This window comes from Bidens hawaiensis, unplaced genomic scaffold (genome assembly GCF_021521415.1).
Source record: "Bidens hawaiensis isolate Kalapana, Puna unplaced genomic scaffold, B.hawaiensis_p1.1 tig00034533_1, whole genome shotgun sequence".
In the NCBI taxonomy this organism is placed as follows: Eukaryota; Viridiplantae; Streptophyta; class Magnoliopsida; order Asterales; family Asteraceae; genus Bidens; species Bidens hawaiensis.
Genome location: NW_027495964.1, coordinates 63,407 through 89,468, shown reverse-complemented (window position 1 = coordinate 89,468; position 26,062 = coordinate 63,407). Strand labels below are relative to the sequence as shown.

General features: G+C 36.7%; 1 protein-coding gene across 1 annotated transcript; it reads right to left on the bottom strand.

The window, feature by feature from the left end:
* Positions 1-1,731: 1,731 nt before the first annotated feature.
* Positions 1,732-15,884, bottom strand: LOC143586217 (uncharacterized). Its single transcript, XM_077067814.1, has 8 exons — positions 14,034-15,884; positions 13,381-13,878; positions 8,917-9,525; positions 7,888-8,481; positions 3,937-4,686; positions 3,833-3,853; positions 3,668-3,718; positions 1,732-2,127 (listed from the first exon to the last, which is right to left on the bottom strand). The coding sequence occupies exons 1-8, from the start codon at positions 15,882-15,884 to the stop codon at positions 1,732-1,734; spliced, it is 4,770 nt and encodes a 1,589-aa protein (XP_076923929.1).
* Between the last annotated feature and the right edge of the window lie 10,178 nt (positions 15,885-26,062).

Here is a 26,062-nt window from a genome sequence, read left to right as displayed (position 1 = left end):
CCTCTAACATACCATACCTTTCTAACTTCATTTCATTTCGTTCTAATTCCTTCAATCATAATAATATAACATTACGTGCATGCTAATTAATCAATCCATAACGTTCGCATTCATACACAAACATGTATCTAATATACACTTACCATTTAAGTTAAGTGTATAAATCTAAACACATCGTAGTATGCACACAGCCCCGAAAACATAACACATAAAAGGGGCAAGAACTCACCTGGATCCTGTCACGTTCACCGTTTATAGTAATGCCCTTCCTGAGTTGTGCGCGGCTAACTGTTTAACACATATATTCATTAATTAACCACGTACTAACATAATTAATTAGATTTGTATTTATTAATCTAGCGTACTTGATAGGCTAGGCTCGTTTGTTTGGGCTAACGAATCAAACGGGATTACTTCGTTTAACGACGATCTTTATTTCCCGTTCACATTCTCCAATTATTATATATATATATCTCTCCCCTTTATAATAATGTGTTCCTTTTCATTAATATATTATTATGTGTGTATATATATATACGTACCTTTCTTTTAATTATATATATATATATACAAATATATTCCTTTTCTTTAATTGATTATTTATCTTAAAATATATCGGGTTATATGGAGATAACGAAGTTGGTTGGTTTGGTTTATTTTGTTGGATTATCTTGTATTAACTAGGAATGGCCCAGTTAACATAGCATGACTCAGTTCGCATCACATGAACCCCTCAGTTCGCTTCGCTTGACTTGGTTCGCTTCGCTTGACCCTTCCAATATTGCCTTATTCCTTCTATTCGCGAAAGGGGATGCAGGAGCCGAGACTCGAACCCGGGACCTCCTAGTCCCCATCCCACATCTCTACCACTAAGCTACCATAACCAGGTTTTATAGGATTCTTTCACTTTATTTATATAGTCATTTAGCAGCATTCTTTCCTTTCCTTTTCCCTTTTTTCTTTTCTTTCTCTCTTTCTTTTTCTTTGTCTTTCTTCTTTCTTCTTTACGAGAATTATTATTATTATTATTGTATTATTATTATTATTATTATTATTATTAGAACTACCACTGTTGACATTATTATTATATTATTTCATTACTCCTATTATTAATATTTCTATCGTTATTATTATCATCCTCGACCAAGATCTAGTTCGTTTTGAATAAAGTTCGAGCCTTTATTGATTTTTAGTGCCCGGTTTAGCTAGATCTTGAATCCTTTATACAAACCGAACCTAAACGAACAAGCTTTTCGTTATAAAACGTACCTTAGACGAACCGGTTTTAATCGGTTTCTCGTATTTCTTGCTACGATGCTCTAACACCAACGACTTCTTTCTTTCTCGGATTTGGATCCGAAATGAAGAGAGTATTTGTGTGTGTTTTAGAGTGTGTTGGTAAAAATGGAAAGATATGAAATTGTGAGATCTAGGGTATTAGGAAAGGTTTAAGGGTATTTATACCCTTACCTCATGGACCTTAGGCCCATTAATTCACTAAGTCCAAGTTTTATTTTTAAGTCCATATCCATTAAGCCTACCATCTCTCATTTTAATTTATTAATTATTATTATACGACGATTGAATAACAAACTTTATTTAAATATTTCTTTATCTATTATTTCAAAAAGTCGGACGTTACAAGTCTCTCCCCCTTAAGAGGAGGAGATGCGTAAGTTCTACCCGCAGTTGTTTATGTAATAGATGGGTTTCGTCCCCGAAACCCATCTATTACATAAACAACTGCGGGTAGAACTTACGCATCTCCTCCTCTGGTTCCCACGTCGCATCGGATCCCTTGCGATGTTTCCAGATTACCTTAACTAAGGGGACAACCTCTTGACGAAGTTTCTTATTCTTACAGTCAACAATTTTGATTGGCTGCTCGACATAATTCAATCGCTCATCAACTTCTATGTCCATCAACGGCACGTGAGAGGTGTCGTCAGCGAGACATTTCCTCAAGTGAGAAACGTGAAAGGTAGAGTGAATCCCTTCCAGTTCTGCAGGTAAATCGAGCTTATACGCCACTTCTCCTACACGGGCGATAATCTTAAACGGCCCAATATACCTTGGACTCAACTTTCCTCTCTTTCTAAAACGAATAATGCCTTTCCACGGCGAGACCTTAAGTATCACGTTGTCGCCAACGTTAAACTCATTCGGTCGTCGTTGTTTATCGGCATAAGACTTTTGACGATCTTGAGCAGCTTTCATCCTTGCCTTGATTTGATCGAATCTCGAGGAGGTTTCTTGCACAACTTCCAGGCTACCAATTTCTTTCTGACCAATCTCTCCCCAGCATACGGGAGTTCTACAACGTCTACCATACAACATTTCGAATGGAGGCATAACAATGCTCGAATGATAGCTGTTGTTGTAAGAGAACTCTGCTAAATGAAGATGATCATCCCAGCTTCCTCCAAAGTCTAACACATAAGCACGTAGCATATCCTCAAGGGTTTGGATAGTCCGCTCAGACTGCCCATCTGTTTGAGGATGATACGCCGTGCTGATGTTCAATCTGGGTTCCATTGCTTCATGAAACATCTTCCAAAATCGGGAAGTAAAACGGGTATCTCGGTCGGATATGATCGACAAAGGCATCCCATGCTTCGTCACTACTTCTTTAATGAACACATTTGCTAACGTTTGCCTTGATCTTGAGCAGCTTTCATCCTTGCCTTGATTTGATCGAATCTCGAGGAGGTTTCTATCGTTATTATTATCATCCTCGACCAAGACCTAGCTCGTTTTGAATAAAGTTCGAGCCTTTATTGATTTTTAGTGCCCGGTTTAGCTAGATCTTGAATCCCTTATACAAACCGAACCTAAACGAACAAGCTTTTCGTTATAAAACGTACCTTAGACGAACCGGTTTGAATCGGTTTCTCGTATTTCTTGCTTACTACGATGCTCTAACACCAACGACTTCTTTCTTTCTCGGATTTGGATCCGAAATGAAGAGAGTATTTTGTGTGTGTTTTAGAGTGTGTTGGTAAAAATGGAAAGATATGAAATTGTGAGATCTAGGGTTTTAGGAAAGGATTAAGGGTATTTATACCCTTACCTCATGGACCTTAGGCCCATTAATTCACTAAGTCCAAGTTTTATTTTTAAGTCCATATCCATTAAGCCTACCATATCTCATTTTAATTTATTAATTATTATTATACGACAGTTGAATAACAAACTTTATTTAAATATTTCTTTATCTATTATTCAAAAAGTCGGACGTTACAGGACCGCCAGTGGTGATAAAATTAATAGCGATTGTTATTGGCCAATACCATTCAATAGGGATTAGTAAAATCCAATGTTCCTTTTTTAATTAAGGATTAACTTTTGGATTGTCTTTTTTACTATGAAATCATATACTTTTGGTTTATTTTTTTAATTAAAGTTGCATTTACATAAAATTACAATAAACCTATTTAACCCGGTTGAATCTCCCATACAATTCGGTTCAACCGATTATACCATTTTTTTAGCCCAATTCAATAAGAGTTGGATACCCGTTTTTAAACATTGCAATTTGTATGTAACCCAAGGTAAACATTCACATCACCATCAATAATACATATTAAAACATGTATTAGAGCCTAAATAAAGTTATAGGCATTGATAACAAGCATCTAAAAAGAGTAATTCAAAACATTTACTTTACATTATTCAACGCTAGTAAAGTAAGCAGACCCAGCTCTCCAAATATGTTTCTCTACATAAAATGAATAATTAAAAACTAAGAACTTAAACCTTTTATCATGGCCGAGTTACTATAACCATACCTTTAATATTTGATTTGAATTATTCATCCTCGTCACGAGGGGACACTGTCTCCAAACACGCATCCCTGCAATAGAAAACAGGTAAAGTGAAATATTAAATCACATTTACGTTAATGGCATTTGGAGGAATTGAATCACTTCTACTTACCTCTTGTTTCTTTGTCATTATGAAGGAGTTGATGTCTTCCCCTACATGAAAGAACCCAATACCTGTCTCTACTAGTTTTAGCTCAGGAGCAACTACACACCCCTCAGTGAAAACCGCTATTTCTGGGCAGTCTTTAATTACCAACGTATTCAGTGAAGACAATGTAAAATTATCCTTCCCTAAGCACACTCCCTTGAGCCTTGGAAGACCTCTAAGTTTTAAGGAGTGTAGAGAAGGTAACGCAATGTCACTCACTTTCCCATCACATTCTTCTTCTTTCTCGATAATTACCTCCATATGATAGCAAAAACTTATATATAGTTCCTGGAGATGCGTGAGACCGCCAACCATGGAAGGTGTAAAAACATATTCCAAACTATTGCATTCACGGATATGAAGTCTTGTTAGGTGTGGAAACTCCAATCTTGTCCACCGATTGCTCTTCCATATATACTTGAGTCTTGGTAGATTCATTAACTCCATGTCTCTTAGCTTTGGAACTATCACTACAGTTTGTGACTCGTTATTTGCCACTTCCGATGTTACTTCAAATACCTCCTCAACATCCCTACAGGATTTTACAATAACCTCTTCTAGATTTTGCAAATGTAGCAACTCATTGGATGGAACTATCTTTTTAAAATTGAACATTTGAACCAAAGATATTTGAACCAAATTATGGTAGGACCAGGGTGCCCCTTGTGCAATAGCAGGGGCCAAGCTTGAACCGTCGGAACTTGAGGCTGGAGTCTAAAGAGATGAAAGAAAAGGACAAAACAACACATATGTTAGAGAAAACAACATTCTTTTTATCAAACAACTGAACAGATTGGACATATAGATCTAGGGCTGGAAAAAGCCATCCATATGGTTTTTTGGGTCAAGTAATTTGAAAAGTGAAATGGATCATTCAAGAAGGTCAATTGGGTTGAAAAAATTTATAAGTGGCTTTCGTTTATGAGTCTAAATGGGCCAACACAAGGTTCATCCTATTTTATTTCAAAACAAAACTCAATATTTTTCAATTAAAATTGTGGTACGTGCAACGCATATCCCGACGCGTTTTGCGCCAAAACCGAATAAACTGAAACGAATCCAAAAAAAACAGAATAAATTGAAACAAAACAAACACATCAAAATAAACGGAACCGAACCAAAATGAAACCAATAAAAGACCAAAACGAAACAAAAAAAAAACAAAAAAGAACAAAAAAACCAAAAAATGACCAAAACAAAAAAGCAGAAAAAGTCGAAAGCAAACCGAAACAAAAACAACCAAAACAAAACAAAAAAGAAACGAAAACGAAACCCAAAAAACGACCAAAAACGAAAAAATTTGGAAGACTCCAAACCAAAAGGCGAAACAAAAATCGGAAAACTCAAAAACCGAAAGAACGACCAAAAATGAAACAAAAGAAACTGAAAAAATCTCAACCGAACAGAAAGCAACCAAAACGAAAGAAAAAAACTGAAACCAAAAACGAAAAAACGACCAAAACGTAACAAAAAACCAAAACCGAAAAAACGACCAAAACAAAACAAAAAAAATGAAACCGAAATTGAAAAAACCGAAGAAAACGAAACAAAAAAAAAACTGAAAATGCCAAAACCAAAACGGAACCGAAAAAACCGATCAAAACAAAATAAAAACTAAAAAATGTCGAACCAAACCGACCACAACGAAATAAAAAAACGAAAACGAAACAGAAAAACTATAATTCCTAGAGAGGCCATCACACTGGTGGAAATTCCTAGAATATTCAGGTTGTTAAGTGAAGCTTTAGTTGCAAGCCTTCTCTGAATTAAGAAAGATAATAACTTGGCTGAATACTATCTTTGTAGCTTACACTGGGCTTAAATTAATATGGTAGAGGTTCAAACCTATTTCGGGTCAAGAAACCTGAGTTTTATGCTGGTATTTTGGATTTTTCATACTCAGGGGAATTTTGGTCTTTTCAAACTAATCAAAATGAATGGTATACAGGAAAGTCAACGGAAAAGTCAAAGTAAAACTTCCTGGTGTAGTTGACGCATGAATACTAAGGAATATTGGTTGTTTGGTGATCAGGGGTATTTTTGGTATTTTGTTATGTCTTTGAAGCATAAAGTCAACCATTCATATGATAGTCAACTCAGAAAGTCAAAAAGATCTAAATTCTATCATGTTCTGGTCAAGATGGATTGCTAGCAGATTAAGTCAAACTCAGATTCAGCAAAGTCAACAAAATCATAAACTGTTTAATGATTGTTGGTTAATCTTAAAATGTCAAAGCTGCTTCAACTGCCAAAGTCAAATGGTTTGGATCAGAGCTGTCTTCTGGTCTCTTGCTGTTGTTATCAGCAATCCATTGATAAAGTTAACTAATATGGTGAAGGTAGTTAAAGATTACAAGAGGTTATGTGCAGGGTTAACTGTAACTGGGATAAGACTCATGAACTTGTTTAAACCGCTATTTTAGAAAAAAACCGCCCGACCAAAAATTTTGAAACTGGCTGGAGATCAGAAATTTTTGCTGGACCATGAATTTATACTTTGGGCATCCATTTATTATGTTGGAGGCCTAATTTTGATAAGTTGTGCGGTCTTTGTTATGTGTACTTAGATTGTTGTATTTTAGGAGATGTCATGGTGCTGAGCCCGACCTTCGATTCTTGTATAGTAGTTGGGCTAGCACGGTAGTAGTTTGGGGGCATTCCTAATTAGCTAAGATGCCTTGGTTAGTATATAGTTTGCCAAGGCCTCGGCTTTTTTTAACCAAAAAAACCCTATAAATAGTCAAAACCGAACAAAACGAAACAACCGTTACGAAACCGAAAACACCGACCAAAACTGAAAAAGGACGAAATCAAACCAAAACGAAACAAAAAAAACTAAAACCAAACTGAAAAGAGATAAAAAAAAATAACCAAGACGAAACAAAATACAGAAAACCTGAAAAAAGTCAAATCCGAAACGAAGCCGAAACCGAAAAACCGACGAAAAAATAACAAAAAAACTGAAAAAATGTTGAAATTGAAACGAAACATAAAAACCAAAACAAAACCGAAAAAACCAACCAGAACAAAACAAAGGTTTTCCATGTAAAATTAACACATCTTGGGCTCAACTCATCCTAAACTTTTTTTTAAATGATCCATCTTGACCCAAACTAGAGGTGCAAAAAAAAACCCATACCTGGACCCGAAGAAAATACTCGGAACCAGTTTTTGTTATACCCGAAACCGACCCTACCTGTAGTGTATGAATAGGGTATGCATTTTGAGCTTAATACCCGTACCCAAAACCTTACCCAAATTATACCCGATACCATTTTTGAATACCCGTACATGAATTTTCATAGTATATTTTTATGTTCACTTCACAATTTTTACATTTAAGTTTTTTTTAAGTGCATATTATAAGGTACTAATTTGCACTTGAGTGAATTCATGGTTTTTGTAATATTTAATTGTTTTTAAAAATTACAAAGCAAATTTAATTTTAAACGAATTTAAATATATATAAAAAATTAAAATTTCAAAACCGGGTAATGATACTTGGTCATACCTAAACACATACCCGATTCCAATACCCGACTATACCGGAACCCGATCATACCCTACCTGGGTATCTAGGATTGAGTTTTTCTTCTCAATACCCTACCCGAACCAATACCCGACTATATCGGAACCCGATTTCTCTCAATACTCGATTTTCCAATACCCGATCATACAGAACCCGGTTCCATACCCGAAAATGGGTATTGGAAAAAACCTGATTTGTGCACCTCTAACCCAAACCCATTTTGACAAACTCACCCGAACCCATCCAATCCATCCATATTGCCACTTCTAATGAGATCCATAAAAAAACTTTTTATAGTGTTAAAATCACAAAATGATATGGTTAAGAAATTTTAATTGACACGGGAGATAAAAAAAAGGAAAGAAAAAGAAAACATAAAAACACACCTGATGAAAGTTAAGGCCACATTCAAGATTATGTTTGCCTAGCCTTGTGTGTATGCACTTGAGATTTGGAGCTGTTGACTCACCATATGTGAACACCTTCATTTGGGTGCAATTCTCCATCTTGACGTAATCTAATGATGGCCACTCGAAGTCAACATTCCTCCCCAAGAAGAAACCTTCAAGCTTTGGCAAATCCATTAGTGTAATATATTTTAAACGAGGCAAGACAACCTTAGATGATAATGATTTCTCTCCATTTTCTTCCCTCACAATCACTTTCAATGACTTGCAATCAGATATGGACAGCTCTTTGAGGTTCTTAAGGCTTTCAAGTGTGGAAAATGTGAAAACATATTCCAATTGGTCACACCTACTAATGGACAGTCTCTCCAAGTTGGTTAGGTCATGACGCGTAGTAATATTGTTGGGTCTTGGCAATGGGAGGCTTCCTTGGTCAAAGTTACTGCTAGTGCAATCATTAATGTTGTTGATTGCTTCACTTCCAAACACCCCCACCAATGATCTGCATCTATATATACGTAGGCTTTGAACGTTATGCATTTGTGTTGCTGCATAAGATGGAGTCACACCCGACTGCAGTAAATAAAAAGTCAATGTTAAAATATTCGTACAATAATTTAACAAATGCATATCATTGGATCACCAAAGTCTGTCATTTTTACTTGGAATACAATAATTTAATGTAAATATTTTTCAGTAATTGTAGTTTCATCACTTACAACCTTAAATCCCTAATAAGAAAATGATCCAATTATTACATGTGTTTACGTTTAAAAACCAAGATTTAGTCTTATGGATTTTGAGTTGAAAGCAGGTCTGGTTGAAGTTGGTGTTCTGTTTTCGTACAGCTGCATTATCGATTCATCTGGCAACACTTCATCTTCATGTGACGACGGTGATTACAAGGTCAGCCAATGAATATGACAGCAACAGAATATGACGACGTTGGCGACAGCAACAGAATATAACGAGTTTTCGACAGTAACAAAAAACAGGTAGAAAACATACCTTAAATTGATCATGAATGACATCGGTTGTCCTCTTGGCAAGAACACCACCAAGATGCTTCAGATTATGTAGGCCACGGAGATATATATCATCAAGACATGGGAACAAAGTGTAGGCAGATGCATTCAGTACCGCATCTTCTATATCATCAACTTCACTCAAAACAATTTCTTCCATTCCTTGACAGGAATCTATGTAGAGTCTCTTTAGGCTGGATAGAAGTTTGGCCATGAGAGGTGAAAACAAGTACTTAATGTTGCTGCATTTGTACAAGTCTATAGTTGTGAGGTTTTGGAATGAGGATTGTGGTTGGTGTTTGTGAAGTATAAACAATTCATTCCAGTTGTTGCACTTCCACACATGACTTAACGTGTCCATTTCGTATAATTGTAATTCTTGAAGATATGGAAGTAATGGTTGTTGTTGTTGAGTTGTTACCGGTTCTCTATTAATACTTGGACATTCCATCTCAAACATCACCTCTACTCCTTTAAGTCCATCCAATCTAATCTTACGGAGGTCATGGAAAGCGTGTGTGAGGTGATAGGATGGGTATTCAACTACAGACATATTATCCTCATCTTTTGCCATATCTGTAATCTCCGTATCCTAGCAACAGTTTGTGAAATTAGTAATAAACAAACAAATATATTTATATATATAGGGGAGGGTTAAAATAAAAACAAGTAGTTTCATAAGAATGATAGGAATAAATCATAGCCATTGGAACATTTTAATCAATGGTTGAGATTTAAAATTACCAAAACCGACATAGTTTCCTAGAATAACTCTTTCACCATAATAACCGTCATAGTTTCCTAAAAATTGTTCTTTCACCATAATTTGTAATGCCACATGTCAAAAAACTATTGGTTCTTACCATTCCTAGGAAACTTCTTATTTTTATTTGAAACCTGTTATATGTATATATATACACATGATATATAGGATTAGGATTGTGAGAACTTTTTGTCGCCCTGCTTGCGGTGCGCGCATATAATGTATATATGTGTGAACCCTCGGGTGGGCAAAAGTAAAATTGCACTAATTTTAACGTTATTTTACTAATCTCGTGAAAATAACGTTAAAAGTGGCAGAAGGTGAATCAGGCATCATGTGGTGGCGTTGATAGCCGAAAGACAATGGTACATGCACCAATCAGCCGGTGTCCCGATGATTGAGTGCTATGTGCCTTATGTCCAAGGCTTGATGCAAAACTACTATCGAGCCGGGGGTCTCATCGGAAGCAGCCTCTCTATCCCTATGGGGTAGGGGTAAGGCTGTCTACATCTTACCCTTCTCAGACCATACCATAGCTTGGCTATTGGTGGGATATACTGAGTACGATGATGATGATGATGATGATGATGATGATGATTGTGAGAACTTTTTGGGAATTGAGAACTATGAGAACCATTTTAAACAAAAAAGCCTAAAAATAAAAAAAATCATAAAACAAAAAAAAAGTAAAAAAACCAAAATTCTTATATTTCATTCCGGATTCATAAAAAAACACAAGAAAAAAATTCCCGGTTTTAGCAAAATTATACATATATGTATAATATGCACATATATGTACACGCATGTTTTTTTATACATATATGTATAATTTAAGGTAAATGATAATGTACATATATTACGCAACTAGAGATTAAATGAAATTATACACATGTGTGTAGGTATAATACGAATTAATTACATTTTTTTATGAAACCGGAATGAAATATAAGAATTTTGGTTTTTTTTACTTTTTTAAAATTTTTTCCTTTTTTTTGTTTTATAATTTTTTAAAATATTTTTTAGAAGTTTTTTTTAGTGATCCAAAATGGTTCTCAAAGTTCTCAATATATATATATATATATATATATATATATATATATATATATATATATATATATAGTTAGTATCATTTCAGAACTCCAAAAAACTTAAGAACTTTTAAGAATTCATAACAACCAAACATTTTTTTGATTTTTTTTCATATATTAACATTGTTTGAAACTAATTTTATCATATTTTATATATAAATTTTTGATTACATATATAAATCACAAGTTTACATATGTGTAAAATTTATGTAATAACAAAACTTACATATATGCAAAAAAAAAATTTAGATATGTGTAAAAACTAATTTTCATAAATATAATCGTAAATATAGATATAAAAAGTGATAATACTACAATAAAATAACATTAACATACAAAAATTTATATAAAAAACGTTAGTTATTAAGAGTTCTTTCATGTTATTAAATAATTTAAAAGTTTTGTAATGATATATATATATATATATGGGAGATTTCAAATGAGAACCACTTTGAGTTTTAAGAACTCAGTGTAACAAAAAAAAATTTTGAATTTTTTTACACATGCGTAATATATGTAGGTTAAATACACGTAAAAAAAATTACAGAATTTTTTACGCACCGAGTTGGCTTTTTACATATGTGTAACGGACGTAAAAATTAGGGTAACCACTTACATTTTTATTCTCTCTTCTACTTTGATTTTCTAATCAAATTTAATTTCAACCACATAATCTAATCCATTTAATTAAATGTGTGGCCTAGAATGAAGTTCTTAAAACTCAACAAGGTTCTCAAAAAGTCCCTCCCCTATATAAATATATATAGTTTTTATACTTGTATCAAGGTTTGAATGACAACAGAAGTGAAAGACTAAAACAAGTATTCAATTTTATATATTTTAACAAGTTACTTATGTCCTAAAAGTATACTTTAGCTAATTTAACTAATTTCATAACCGTAATGTCTAACAAACAGAATACTTATTTCATATTTCTAGTAATTCATTAGTTGTGGTCTAGTGGTAAGAGATTTGGGTTTTTTAGTGGAGACTCAAGTTCGATCCAACTTGTGTCACTTTTTGTGTATTAAGGCAATAAAGGAATTGAGCTAGGCCTTGCGAGGTTGTCAGTTCGAATCCCGAGCTCACCCGGGTTTTCGTCCCACTGTGTGTTATGCCCGGGCCGTCTCCGGAAATCGTTAAAAGTTTTTGGGCCGAAGGCGAAAATTTTTTTGCCCTTAAGGAAAAAAGTTTTTTTTGTTGGGTTTAAATAATAAAATTTTTAACTGGGCTTACTAGCTTATGATTTGGACTGTGCAAATTTTTTTTATATCATTAAACATACATAATTTTTTGCATATATAAAGTTATTCTACAAAAAGGGACAAAAATGAGAAAGATTTGTAGCCACACAAAAAAAACCCCTTAAAAAAAACCATAACTCAAAATTTAATAAAAAAACGAAAAAAGTAAAAACAAAAAATGACCGTCTTTCTCGTTTTCAAAAATAAAAAAAAACACAATGTTGAGTGAAAACATCATTATGTCTTTTGTTTATCATTGTGTTAGTGTTTATTTTCGTTATTAATTGTGTCTTTTTTTCTTGACATTGTGTCTTTTTCCTTGATATTGTGTTATATTACTCAACATTGTGTTATATTTTGTTCGGCATTGTGTTATATTTTGCGATCTATTGAGTTTTTTTTAATAATAGTTGTGTCTTTTGTTCATTTTCGTCATTGTGTCTTTCATCTCGACATTGTATCTTTTCGTCGGGGTTTTTTTTTTAACGGGAATGATGGGGGAACATTTTAGTTTTTTAAAATTTTTTGTTTTTTATTTATATTTTGAGTTATGATTTTTTATTGATTTTTTTATCGACATATATGGTTAGTATCATTTCAGAACTATAAAAAAGTTAAGAACTTTTAAAAATTCATAACAACCAAACATTTTTTTGATTTTTTTCATATATTAACATTGTATGAGACTAATTTTACCATATTTTATATACAAAATTTTTATTAGATATATAAATCACAAGTTTACATATGTGTAAAATTTATGTAATAACAAAACTTACATATATGCAAAAACAAAATTTAGATATGTGTAAAAACTAATTTTCATAAATATAGATTAAAAGTGATAATACTACAATAAAATGACATTAACATACAAATAAAAACACAAAAATAAAAAAAGTAAAAAAAAACAAAATTCTTATTTATCATCCCGGTTTCATACAAAAAAACACGAAAAAAAATATTCTCGCTTTAGCTAAATTATACATATATGTATAATATGTATGTATATGTACACATGTTTTTTTTATACACACATGTATAATTTAAGACAAATGATACATTACGTAACTAGAGATTAAATGAAATTATACACATGTGTATAGGCATAATATGAATTAATTTTTTTTATGAAAACCGAAATGAAATATAAGAATTTTGGTTTTGTTTTTACTTTTTTAAAATTTTCGTTTTTTTTTTGTTTTATAATTTTTTAAATATTTTTTTAGAGATTATTTTAGTGATCCAAAATAGTTCTCAAAGTTCTCAATTTGCAAAGGGTTTTATTGAGATCTTTACCCCAACTAAATAAATCTAGTACTAATTTCATATTTCTTTCTTTTTATACATACCTTTGCATCATTGTTATCAAACATAATAGCGATCTCCATAATTGATCCAGCATCAAAGTTGACTGTCGTAGGTGCGAATACATTCCTAAACTTCTTACAGCTTCTAATTGTTACAGTTTCAACGGCTTTAAAGTAACAAATAAGGTCCCCCGAGTAATTTTCGTCATTTATCCTCCACACCTCTGTCAGCTTGTGTAGGTTCTCACAATGTATCCTTCTTAAGCTGCTGGTGTTTCTATGTTGCTCAGTTTTACCCAAATCTATGTTAAATAACACTTCAATGCTACAACATCTTTCCACTTTAATCTCTTCTAAATGACTCAGTAATCTCATTGGATTCCTTGGAAAAAGGTTCACAAGACAATCACAACCAACCACTTTAATCTCTCTTAACATGGAAACATTATCTTCTTCGCCACTAGTAATATCATCAGCCCATAACTTCTTCAACTCCTTCAAATCATAAATTGTCAGCTTCGACAACTTTGGAAACATAACCTGCATCATAGGTTATAACTAAATGAAACATACATTGTTGTGTACGTAAACAACAAAATTATTTTTTAACGCTTTTTCAATCAATAAAAAAGTTGAAAATATAATGTTAGGAAATACAAGTTATCCAGTATTAAGGTGAATATAAATGTGATTACCTCTTTGTTGAATAATGGTTGCGTGTCAGAAATATCATACTCATGAATGATGCTTGTAAAATCAGGAAGCTCATAAAGGCTCAACTTCACCAATTCTGGTAGCTCCATTACTTTCACATGACTATCAGACAAACTTACAAGTGATTTTAAAGCAGGACATGAGGAAACTGTAAGGCTCTCAAGTAGCTTCAAACCATTTGCCACGGGAATTGTGAACAGGTGTGTTAACTCTTGACAATTGGAAACATGGAGGACTTTTAACCGGGAAAATGTGGAATTTTGAGAAGCAGACATTATATCTTCAACATATATCATGTCTTTCACACTTAAATGAAGCTTCTCTGTTTTAGAAAACAGCACATTAATTTTGCAATCCAAGATATCGCTTCTGTTAGTCGTAAGATCTAATGTATTCTTGAAGGAATATTTGTCCTCATATTTAGTTTCCACATTCAGTGAACAACCAATTGATATCCTAAATCTTTGGAGTTTTTCAAATGACATATTTTTCGGCTGAAGAATATTCTCAAAGAATTCAAACTCTAATGCAATAAGTTTCTCTGAAAGCACCTTTAACTCGTCACAGTTGGGGTCAGTGAACCTAATAGGTTTCTTTTTAGAAGCTCTCATATAAAGCTCTTCAAGATTTTTTAAGTTTTCTAAGACACCATCATCAATACAAAGGTTAACACATCCGGTCAAATCAAGTAACTTCAACCTTTTCAACTTCCCTATTGCAGACGTTAGTTTTCGGATGTTACAGCGTGCAATGCTTAGTACCTCCAAGTTAAAAAGTTCTCCAAGAAAAGAGATATTGTTATCCACCAGTAAGCATGAATCAAGGAATAATGTTCGAAGGCTGATAGAGCATTGAAGTGAAGCTAGAAACAATGGATTCTGCATTTTGTCATATGCTATGACTTTAAGCTTTTCCATTCGCTCATGAAAACCATCAGGTAATTCGAGTAGCCTATCCCCATTCATTATTTTCAAAAGCAAAACATTTGGGTAATAAAATTCTTCAGGAAACTCAGGCATACCTTTGCATGTTAGTAAAATTCTTTCACAAGACAACCATGTATCTTGTGTAGGCCATTCGGACTTGTCACCATGGTTAACAATTGAAGCTTGCTTGAATTTTGAAATATTGCCCAAAACAAAAGCACGCGCAAGATCATGCATTTTCACACATCCTATGATAGAACTTTCTGTCAACAAATTTGCGCGTATGAGGTTACGAACAGACGTGTTGGTTCGTTTTCTTGCTTCGTCTAAACTATCTGCTCTCATAAATAACTGCAAACCCCATCCATACCTTACTAACTCCTCGAGAGAAATATCAAAGTCATCTTGAAATAAGCCACAAAGAACAAAAATTGCTTTATCATCATCCTTTTTGAGATACTCGTAGCTTATATGAAAAACTGTATACGCAACACCATCAAGGTCATCAATATCTTTAAGGTTATGGCGTTGTAAATTCTTCCGCGCAATTTCCCATGCATCCTTTTCTTCATCTTTAAGAGCCTCTGCAATGGTTTTTATGGCGATAGGCAACCCACCACACTTCTTTAAAATATTTTCTCCTATCTTGCGAAGCTCACCGTCTGCATCCGAAAGTCCTACAGTTTTCCAGAAAAAGGAGTTTGCTTCTGCTTCTTCTATACCAACCATTTTGAAAACTTTTGCCTTACTTTCAACATTCATCTTAGTGAGAACCCTTTCATTTCGTGACGTGACAAGCAACTTGAAGCCTTTCGGAAAATGACTTGTGAGTCCAATGTCTTTGAGTTTGATCGCCTCCCAAACATCATCTAGTATAATCAAAATCTTTTCGCCATTTTTTGACATCACCTCAAAACTGTTCCCAAGACGAACAGCCCTTTCCTCTATTTTATCTTCCGTTAGAGCTACACCCACATGTTTATTATCTAGGATCGATTGAGTTTGAATATAAAAGCTTCAAATCTGCATTATTTGAATATAAAAGCTTCAAATCTGCATTATTGAGATTACTTTTTCAAAACCTTTGTTTCTCAATAATATCATCGGCCGAAAACTCTTAACCTCCTTGCCAATCGAGATTAACCAACTTTTGTGTTTCACATTACTTTGTGATCTTCATTCATTGACAGGTAAAGGGACTATAAGGACATCATGATTCGGTTTGCTTTAACGGGTGTTTGATTGAGATTTGATTTGTGTTCATATGATAGACCTTAATTAGGATGGATGTTTGATGTGGTTAAGATCTGTTGGATTGTTTTAAGGGAAATTGCAGGTATTTGGTCATCAATGGCGATTAAGGCCATATGGAGAAGACGACCAGGATTGCAATGGGGAATTCAAAGGGTTTCATCTCATAAAGTTTGACCGAGAACATATGGTTAAACTATGAGTTCTCGGTTAACTTCATTGACCGAGAACTCCCTTTGTTGACCGAGAAGTCTCCTGTTCTCGGTGGGATTGGACAGAAAACCTATATTGGACTGAAAACTCAAAACAGAGAACCATATATGCACCGAAATCTCACTATGTGGACATAAAACCCCTTTCAGGACCGAAAACTAATATAAAATCATTATTAAATTACAATTATAATCCATATAATCTGTTTTTGTCATGTTTAGTTCGTGATGTCGTGTTAATTCAATATGTGTCCTTAAAATTCTAAGATTGTTGATTAAGTTAAATGAATGCTTACTGACTTGACTCGTTTGTTGTAGTAATAGATTATCAAGCACCACTAAAGTTCGTTGATACTCACAACATAGCTTGATGTTTGTATGATCCACCTATGGCACACAAGGAGTTTAAATCCATGATCGTGGGACTCAATACTTGAAGGATTTCTCACACAATACGAGAAACTCCTGTCATATGCAAGAAAATGATCACAGAGTTCTGGAAAAATGTTTCTATCAATCAACGAGGTGATGGGGGAGTTGTTACCATTGACTCCACAGTTCAAAAGAAGTCGGTCGACATATTAGAGGCCATTGTACGTGAGGTTCTTCCATTCGTGGATCAACCAGACTACCCAACGGAATTCTCAACATCCATCCTAATTAAGGTCTATCATATGAACACAAATCAAATCTCAATCTAACACCCGTTAAAGCAAACCGAATCATGATGTCCTTATAGTCCCTTTACCTGTCAATGAATGAAGATCACAAAGTAATGTGAAACACAAAAGTTGGTTAATCTCGATTGGCAAGGAGGTTAAGAGTTTTCGGCCGATGATATTATTGAGAAACAAAGGTTTTGAAAAAGTAATCTCAATAATGCAGATTTGAAGCTTTTATATTCAAATAAATCAAAACTTTTATACACATATAATTATTTTATTATCTAGGATTACTCGTCCTGTCAAACCTAACAAGTTCACTTGCTTAGCTTGTTTTCCTCATCCTCGTGTGTGCACACTTTCATGTGTGTTTTCATAACCCCGTTTTATTTTTATTACTTTTGGGTTGTAGCATGTATGCCACAAACAAGTTTATGTTACTTACATTTATTATATTTTTACAAAACAATTTACGTATATGTCCTTGCGTGTTTAGTTCTTACATTGTGTTTATGATTTAGTGCTTACTTGCTACGTGTTTACGGTTTTGTATGGTGGTGGATACTCATTCGCATACTCATACGAATACACACAGTGTTGTTGGTGTGCCAATTTGGTGGATTGGGACTAGGGTGGTTTTTATGACTACTTCACACAGGTTGGTGTTTGATGAGGATGGTGTGGTCGTTGTGTTAGGCTAGGTTTTAATAATAATAATAATAATAATTATAATTATAATACAAGATGATGATGATGATGATAATAATAATAATGTTATTTTTGAATGAAAAATAATTACATATTCAAATAGTTAAAAAAAAAAAGATAGAATTGCCCCAGACCTAACCTAACGTTAAGAAATGAGGCAATGGCATATTTCCCCATACAAATCTCTTTAAATGCACATATACCAAATCAAAAGTTTAAATGCATACTTACCCATCGTTAACTAAAAAACTTGCATAATTTCCAATGTGGCGTAGTGATAGGAAGCCTAGACTTCTTAATGGATATCCAAGTTCAATTCCCACAAACAAGGGATGATGATGACCTGTTGCCATCTCAACTAAAGTGAGTTCCTAAATAAAATGTATTATTACGGGGGCTTCAACGACGCGCATTTGCGTAAGAGTTAATTTACACGGATGCCCCATGTGGTTTATAGAGTTCGTATATCCTCAACTTTGAAAAATTACATATATATCCCTAATTGTTTCTAAAACGTAACATAGATGTTCCTTCGAGTGGATGGGGGTTTGTTTTTTATAGTTAAGTGTGTGTGGATTACTAAAATAACCTTAGTATTAAAAAAATGAATACATTAAACATTAAAAGAAATATAAATGAGTCCATTTGAAAAAATATACAAGTAAAAAATAAATTATTTGATAAAGATGGGTCCCACCCACTCTTATTTTCATTTTCATCAAATGGTCATCTTCATGCCTAGCCATCACCACACCACCACCACTCCTATCACCATTGCCAGCACCTGCAATTACCACTTACATCACCACTCTTACCACCATCTATATCAAAAACCCGTTCTTTTTCACCGTAGGGTCAAAATGTGCAAGAATAAGAAGTCAATCTTGATTTGTTGGCAAAATGATGGTGGTTGTCTAAAATTGATAGCCAGTGTTTATGCGAAATGTAATACAGGAAATACACAACACCACTGAACTATAGCTGGCACAACAAACATTAGTGATCTAGACTGACTAGACAATACATACTCCATCAAAAAATATGGTAGTATGATAAAGTGATTACTTTCGTAAGGTCAGAGAGCAAAACATATAGTTATGATGCATATTATTTGAATTATCATGGTTTGTTACATATGTACAATATTAACACGAGAATCACAACTAAAGCACACTATTGATAGCGGTCCGCTCTAAGGACCACTTTATGTCACTAGACAGTAAATTTTCATGTTGTACTAGTGGGGCCTACTTGGACCAATGATTGATTAGTTGTATCAAAAGTATTATTTATTCTATAGTAATAATAATATCACCCCAGGGTATTATAATATTGTCCTCACTAACACTACATTCCAGTCTCTTTGACAAACTTATAAAGCAGCCAATATCAGCGCCAAAACTACTACTGATATTGTTCTCACTGTCACCACATTCCAGTCTCTTTTACAAACTTATAAAGCGATCAAAGTTATTTTATTGAACACGTCGATCATAAATTCAAATTATAATTCATTCGTATCTAAATTCCATTTACAAATTCAGTTGCAATTCCTTAAAATTTTTGGCTTTTGGGCATAGCCGGTGGCAAATTTAGAAGAAAAACTATGAGCCATGTGTCATGCTGAACAACCATTTAATGACACTTATCATTTAATATTGCTCGTCATTAATGAGAAAATATAGTTACAATACACATTGCGTTTGCGGAAGCGTAAAACAAGTATAACATTTTAACCCATAGTGCGCAACTAGGTGCCCAGACATGATATTTCATGAAAAAATCTAATAATGCTTCGATGCTTGATAAAATCCGTGCATCCATGAATCACCCTAATTTCTGATGTGCACCTCAGATAGACATGCAAAAAAGTGTTTCAGGAATCGTGTATTTTCAGGAAACGGAATTGGCTAGGAAACCGCTCTGGTGTGGTCAACAAAAGTTGGTTTGGTAGTTGACCGAATTTTGACGGGGTTTTATTAGTTGGGTCTGGGCTTGACCGGGTAGAGGTAGAGGTGGAAGCGGTTCTAGCGGGCCCGGGTACAATTTTTCCGAGGAACCGAAACCTAGTTTGTACCCGCCGAGCGGGTAGGACTGGGTCCAGTTCCGGGTTCGGGTCCAGCAGATTGTATCTTCCATGACATTGATCATGATTCTTCATAGGGCTCCTACAAAACCACTACATGATTCCTAAAAACAATAAAATCAACAATGAGAAAGAAACAATATTAAGGGACACAATCACACAAATTATTTTGAAGTGATAAGATGTAAACAAAGATTATGCACCTTAGGTTTGGTAGGTATCGGGCGTTGAGGTGGTATTTTTGTTAGGAGGTCACCCATGGGGGTCAATGGTGCTGTTGTTTCGGCAACTACTTCAACTACTTTACAATACGAAAGATTGGGGTTTTTAGCCATGAACGCAAGGAGTTATGCCACCTGATATTAATAATCATGGTCACATTTATTGACTTCTCATATCCTATAAATATGCAATAGATGTTTGATGGAAGAACACCTGTAAATTTGAAACTAGACCACCAAATAAAGTGTCTTCTAGAGAGGGTAAGATTATGTGTTTCCTTGAAGGAGTCTGTCGGACGCTCCATGCCTCCAGGTCTCACTATCTGAAAAAAAAAAGTTTGTAAGCGTCTAAATTATGTGTTTGGCACCGAGGCGAGTTTATTTAACTCCGCCTAGTTACTAATAATCGATCAAAGGTGGTCACCTCAACCAGAATTACATCTAGTCGGTCAACTTGGACAGATTTTGACTTATAAAACAAAACACAATTCATATTTCTATAATATTAAAAAAAGAATATCACTTTTTTCAATTAACGGTTATCAAATTTTAGAATAATTTAGTATTTAAAAATGCATCTTTTTATTTATATTGATATTCAATTATTTTGTTATAAATATTAGTAAACTTATGATATTTGACATGTATATAATATCCAAAAATTAATTTTCTTTATATTTACCATTTCCAGAGTACTCCTCGAGTACACCCAACTCCTCAGTCGACCGTCTATGGTCCACCTAGCGACTTTTGCAACATTGATTATTATTAGTGTTAGTATTCTAATAATAATTATTATTAGTAGTATTAGTATTGATTTTTTGCGGTATAACCCAATAATGTAACCAAAATAACCCATCCATAAGTAAATACGTCAAAATAGCCATCCCTTGTTTATTCTAACTCACAGTGTAAGGAATCCCGCTAGCAAGTAATGCTTCTTCAGCCTTTCTTTTCCAACATAGAACTCCCCAAAACAAACTCCAAACAAAAAAATAAAAAATCAGTGTACGCATCATGTTAATGCAGAAATGATGGCTACCAAAATTTTCAATTGAACTTACTTCAATACAGCAGCAGGAAATCCAAACTTGTTTGTTCCTGTAGGAGTATGGTACTAAACCCGGTTTTACGACCCTAAATTTATTATGTTTGGCTTATTTTATTACATGGACTAATACAATGTTATTGGCCTGAGGGGGTTTTGTGGAGGTAACCCTAACTGGGCTAGGCCCATTAGGGTACCATGATGGTGGCCATGAGGCTCTCTATATAAGGAGGTCTCCACCTCCTTATTAGGGGGTCATGCTCAATAAGAGCCACCACCACTTTTTTGTGTCTGTAAACAAGAGATCCTTAGGATTTCTTAGCAGTCACCTCCACACCCCCGAAAAGCCATTGCAGGTCTCAAGCAGCCGGAGAAGAAGATCAAGACGTGGTTCGTTCATCTCGAAATCCGTGGAAACATCGTCATGGATCAGGTCAGATTCGTTTCATGTTTCGACATTGGCGCCATCCGTGGGACGGCAACGAACTACCCTTCGATCTTCGTCTCGGCTGTCAGATCTCTCCCAGGAAAAACCCAGATCTGGAAGTTTACAGAAAAAGGCTTCAAGGCTTGTTCTATTAAAGCTCAAAAAGATCCATAGATCTAAAGGAGGCTTCCAGATTTGTGCAAAAAGAAACTGCCTGATTCGAATGATCAAGTCTCCGGATCTGTGATGGTTTTAAATCCGCTCTGAGCTTCAGATCTATCTAGATCTGATTTACGGATCTAGATCCAGATTACAGACCTGGATTTTAGGTTTAAAATTGCAGATCTAACTCTTAATTGCAGATCCAAAAATTACCAGACTTCCGCCGCCATGTACGCGCGCCCGCGGATTCTCACTCCGCAGCCATGCATGTGCCGCCGCGGGAACCACCATGTGGGTTTCGCGCAAAAGACCTCCACCATGTGGGTTTTGCGCAGAAGACTGCCACCACGCATGCTCGCCAGCGGGTCACCATTCCGCCGACATGCGTGAGCGCCCGTGGAAACCACCGCGGAAACCACCGTGTGGGTTTTGCGCAAGAGACCTCCGCCACGCACGCGCGCTCGCGAGTCACCACTCCATCGCCGTGCATGTGCGCATCAGGCCACGCGCCAAACTTAAAGGTTGGGAATCCTCATAATATCCCATATGGCTACGCGCCATACTTAAAGGTTGGGAATCCTCATAATATCCCATATGGCTACGCGCCATACTTAAAGGTTGGGAATCCTCATAATATCCCATATGGCTACGCGCCATACTTAAAGGTTGGGAATCCTCATAATATCCCATATGGCTACGCGCCATACTTAAAGGTTGGGAATCCTCATAATATCCCATATGGCTACGCGCCATACTTAAAGGTTGGGAATCCTCATAAACCCATCAGGCCAAGCGCCAAACTTAAAGGTTGGGAATCCTCATAAACCCATACGGCTTCGCGCCGAATACAAGACCGAACGCGGCTCCGCTCCGTTCAACATGCGCACCACCATGATGCTTGAGCGCAGTCGCATATCACATGCTCATGCACCACATGCTCACGCATATTACATATGCTCATGCACCACATGCTCACGCATATTACATATGCTCATGCACCACATGTGCTCAAGCATCACATATGCTCATGCACCACATATGCTCACGCATCACATATGCTCACGCATATTACATATGCTTACGCATCACATGCTCACGCATATCACATCAGTGCACGCAACATCTGCGCATGGCGCATGACACAAAGTCTACGCGCACGCGCATGCAACATCTGCGCGTGGCGCGGGACATAAAGTCTACGCGCACGCGCATGCAACATCTGCGCGTGGCGCGGGACATAAAATCTACGCGCACGCGCATGCAACATCTGCGCGTGGCGCATAACACAAAGCCAAAGCCTATGCGCAAGCGACACAGCAAATGAGAATAGTCTAATCCCAAATCAGGATAAGGACAACCTCATTTAGCAGCAATGAACTAGGGGACTATCGTGGTATACCACCACTGCATTATCGCGATGGAAGACATCCGAATCTTAGGGCGGGAGCCTAACAATATCCCAAACGGCCACGCGCCAATGTTCGGCTACGAGTCGCACAAGCACCCATAACATTATTACTATGGCCGTTTGTGCCTCCATTATTATTTTGAAGACAAGCCGGGATAGTCATCCTGCGTAGAAGAGGCCCTTGTGGGCCAGTCATTATCATTATTATTATAGCTCGTAAGCCGCAACTCGCGCAAGCTTTATTATTCTTATAGCTCGTAAGTCGCCTCGCGCACAGTTTTTATTATTCTTATAGCTCGTAAGTCGCCTCACGCGCAAGCTTTATTATTCTTATAGCTCCTAAGTCGCCTCGCGCGCAAGCTTCATTATTCTTGTAGCTCGTAAGTCGCCTCACGCGCAGGCTTTATTATTCTTATAGCTCGTAAGTCGCCTCGCGCGCAGGCTTTATTATTCTTATAGCTCGTAAGTCGCCTCGCGCGCAGTTTTATTATTCTTATAGCTCATAAGTCGCCTCGCGCGCAGGCTTTATTATTCTTATAGCTCGTAAGTCGCCTCACGCGCAGGCTTTATTATTCTTATAGCTCGTAAGTCGCCTCGCACGCAGGCTTTATTATTCTTATAGCTCGTAAGTCGCCTCGCGCGCAGTTTTTATTATTCTTATAGCTCGTAAGTCGCCTCACGCGCAAGCTTCATTATTCTTATAGCTCATAAGTCTCCTCGCGCGCAAGCTTCATTATTCTTATAGCTCGTAAGTCGCCTCGCGCGCAGGCTTTATTATTCTTATATCTCGTAAGTCGCCTCGCGCGCAGGCTTTATTATTCTTATAGCTCGTAAGTCGCCTCGCGCGCAGTTTTTATTATTCTTATAGATCCGTAAGTCGCCTCGCGCGCAGGCTTTATTATTCTCATAGATCCGTAAGTCGCCTCGCGCGCAGGCTTTATTATTCTCATAACTCGTAAGCTGCCTCGCGCGCAAGTTATGTTACATTATTATCGAGATGCGCGCTCCATCTTTTATCAGGCCTCGCGCCACTATGATGCGTGCTATATCTTATTTATGCCAGGGCACCATCATTATCATAAGGACCGCAACATGTCACCATCATGAAGAAAACCTCCCAAAACTCAAAGACAATAAAGACAAGGCCGAAGAAAAGGGAAAAAACCGCCTCATGGCCTAACACACCTCATAAAGTCCAGCGCTCCACCTAGACGCTTGCGCGCCCAGGAGCAACGCTGGACTTGGGGGGCTTGTAGGGGTATGGTACTAAACCCGGTTTTACGACCCTAAATTTATTATGTTTGGCTTATTTTATTACATGGACTAATACAATGTTATTGGCCTGAGGGGGTTTTGTGGAGGTAACCTTAACTGGGCTAGGCCCATTTGGGTACCATGATGGTGGCCATGAGGCTCTCTATATAAGGAGGTCTCCACCTCCTTATTAGGGGGTCATGCTCAATAAGAGCCACCACCACTTTTTTGTGTCTGTAAACAAGAGATCCTTAGGATTTCTTAGCAGTCACCTCCACACCCCCGAAAAGCCATTGCAGGTCTCAAGCAGCCGGAGAAGAAGATCAAGACGTGGTTCGTTCATCTCGAAATCCGTGGAAACATCGTCATGGATCAGGTCAGATTCGTTTCATGTTTCGACATTGGCGCCATCCGTGGGACGGCAACGAACTACCCTTCGATCTTCGTCTCGGCTGTCAGATCTCTCCCAGGAAAAACCCAGATCTGGAAGTTTACAGAAAAAGGCTTCAAGGCTTGTTCTATTAAAGCTCAAAAAGATCCATAGATCTAAAGGAGGCTTCCAGATTTGTGCAAAAAGAAACTGCCTGATTCGAATGATCAAGTCTCCGGATCTGTGATGGTTTTAAATCCGCTCCGAGCTTCAGATCTATCTAGATCTGATTTACGGATCTAGATCCAGATTACAGACCTGGATTTTAGGTTTAAAATTGCAGATCTAACTCTTAATTGCAGATCCAAAAATTACCAGACTTCCGCCGCCATGTACGCTCGCCCGCGGATTCTCACTCTGCAGCCATGCATGTGCCGCCGCGGGAACCACCATGTGGGTTTCGCGCAAAAGACCTCCACCATGTGGGTTTTGCGCAGAAGACTGCCACCACGCATGCTCGCCAGCGGGTCACCATTCCGCCGACATGCGTGAGCGCCCGGGGAAACCACCGCGGAAACCACCGTGTGGGTTTTGCGCAAGAGACCTCCGCCACGCACGCGCGCTCGCGAGTCACCACTCCATCGCCATGCATGCGCGCATTAGGCCACGCGCCAAACTTAAAGGTTGGGAATCCTCATAATATCCCATATGGCTACGCGCCATACTTAAAGGTTGGGAATCCTCATAATATCCCATATGGCTACACGCCATACTTAAAGGTTGGGAATCCTCATAATATCTCATATGGCTACACGTCATACTTAAAGGTTGGGAATCCTCATAACATGGTGTCACATGTTTGCTCGCTGCCTCACGGGTGCAGCGCGTGTCTGGTTCGAAAGCTTGCCGACAGGACAAATCGATGGGTTCGAAGAGCTATTGGAAAAGTTCCAGGCTCACTTTGTACAGCAGCGCAGACACACGCGCGACCCCGATGACATCATGCACTGCGTGCGCAGGAATGATGAAACCATTGAAGACTACATAACTCGTTTCAATCAGGAATCTCTTGCAATTGGAGGCATCACTAAACAACTCTTGCGCGTGGCCTTTATACAAGGTGCGCGCAGTGATCAACTCCGCAGAGCTCTCGTGGGCAGAGAAGGCATGCCAACCACTTGGGCTAAGCTTATGGAAGCATCGCGAGTCTTCGCGCGAAATGAAAAACAAATTGCCCAAGACAGAGCAAGAGATAGAGGGCATCAAACAGAAGCA

Coding starts and splice junctions, on each gene's coding strand:
- LOC143586217 (XM_077067814.1), bottom strand. CDS start 15,884: ATGTCAAAAAATGGCGAAAAGATTTTGATTATACTAGATGATGTTTGG. Junction 13,879..14,033: donor AACCATTATTCAACAAAGAG/GTAATCACATTT, acceptor CCTATGATGCAG/GTTATGTTTCCAAAGTTGTC. Junction 3,854..3,936: donor TAATGACAAAGAAACAAGAG/GTAAGTAGAAGT, acceptor TTTCTATTGCAG/GGATGCGTGTTTGGAGACAG.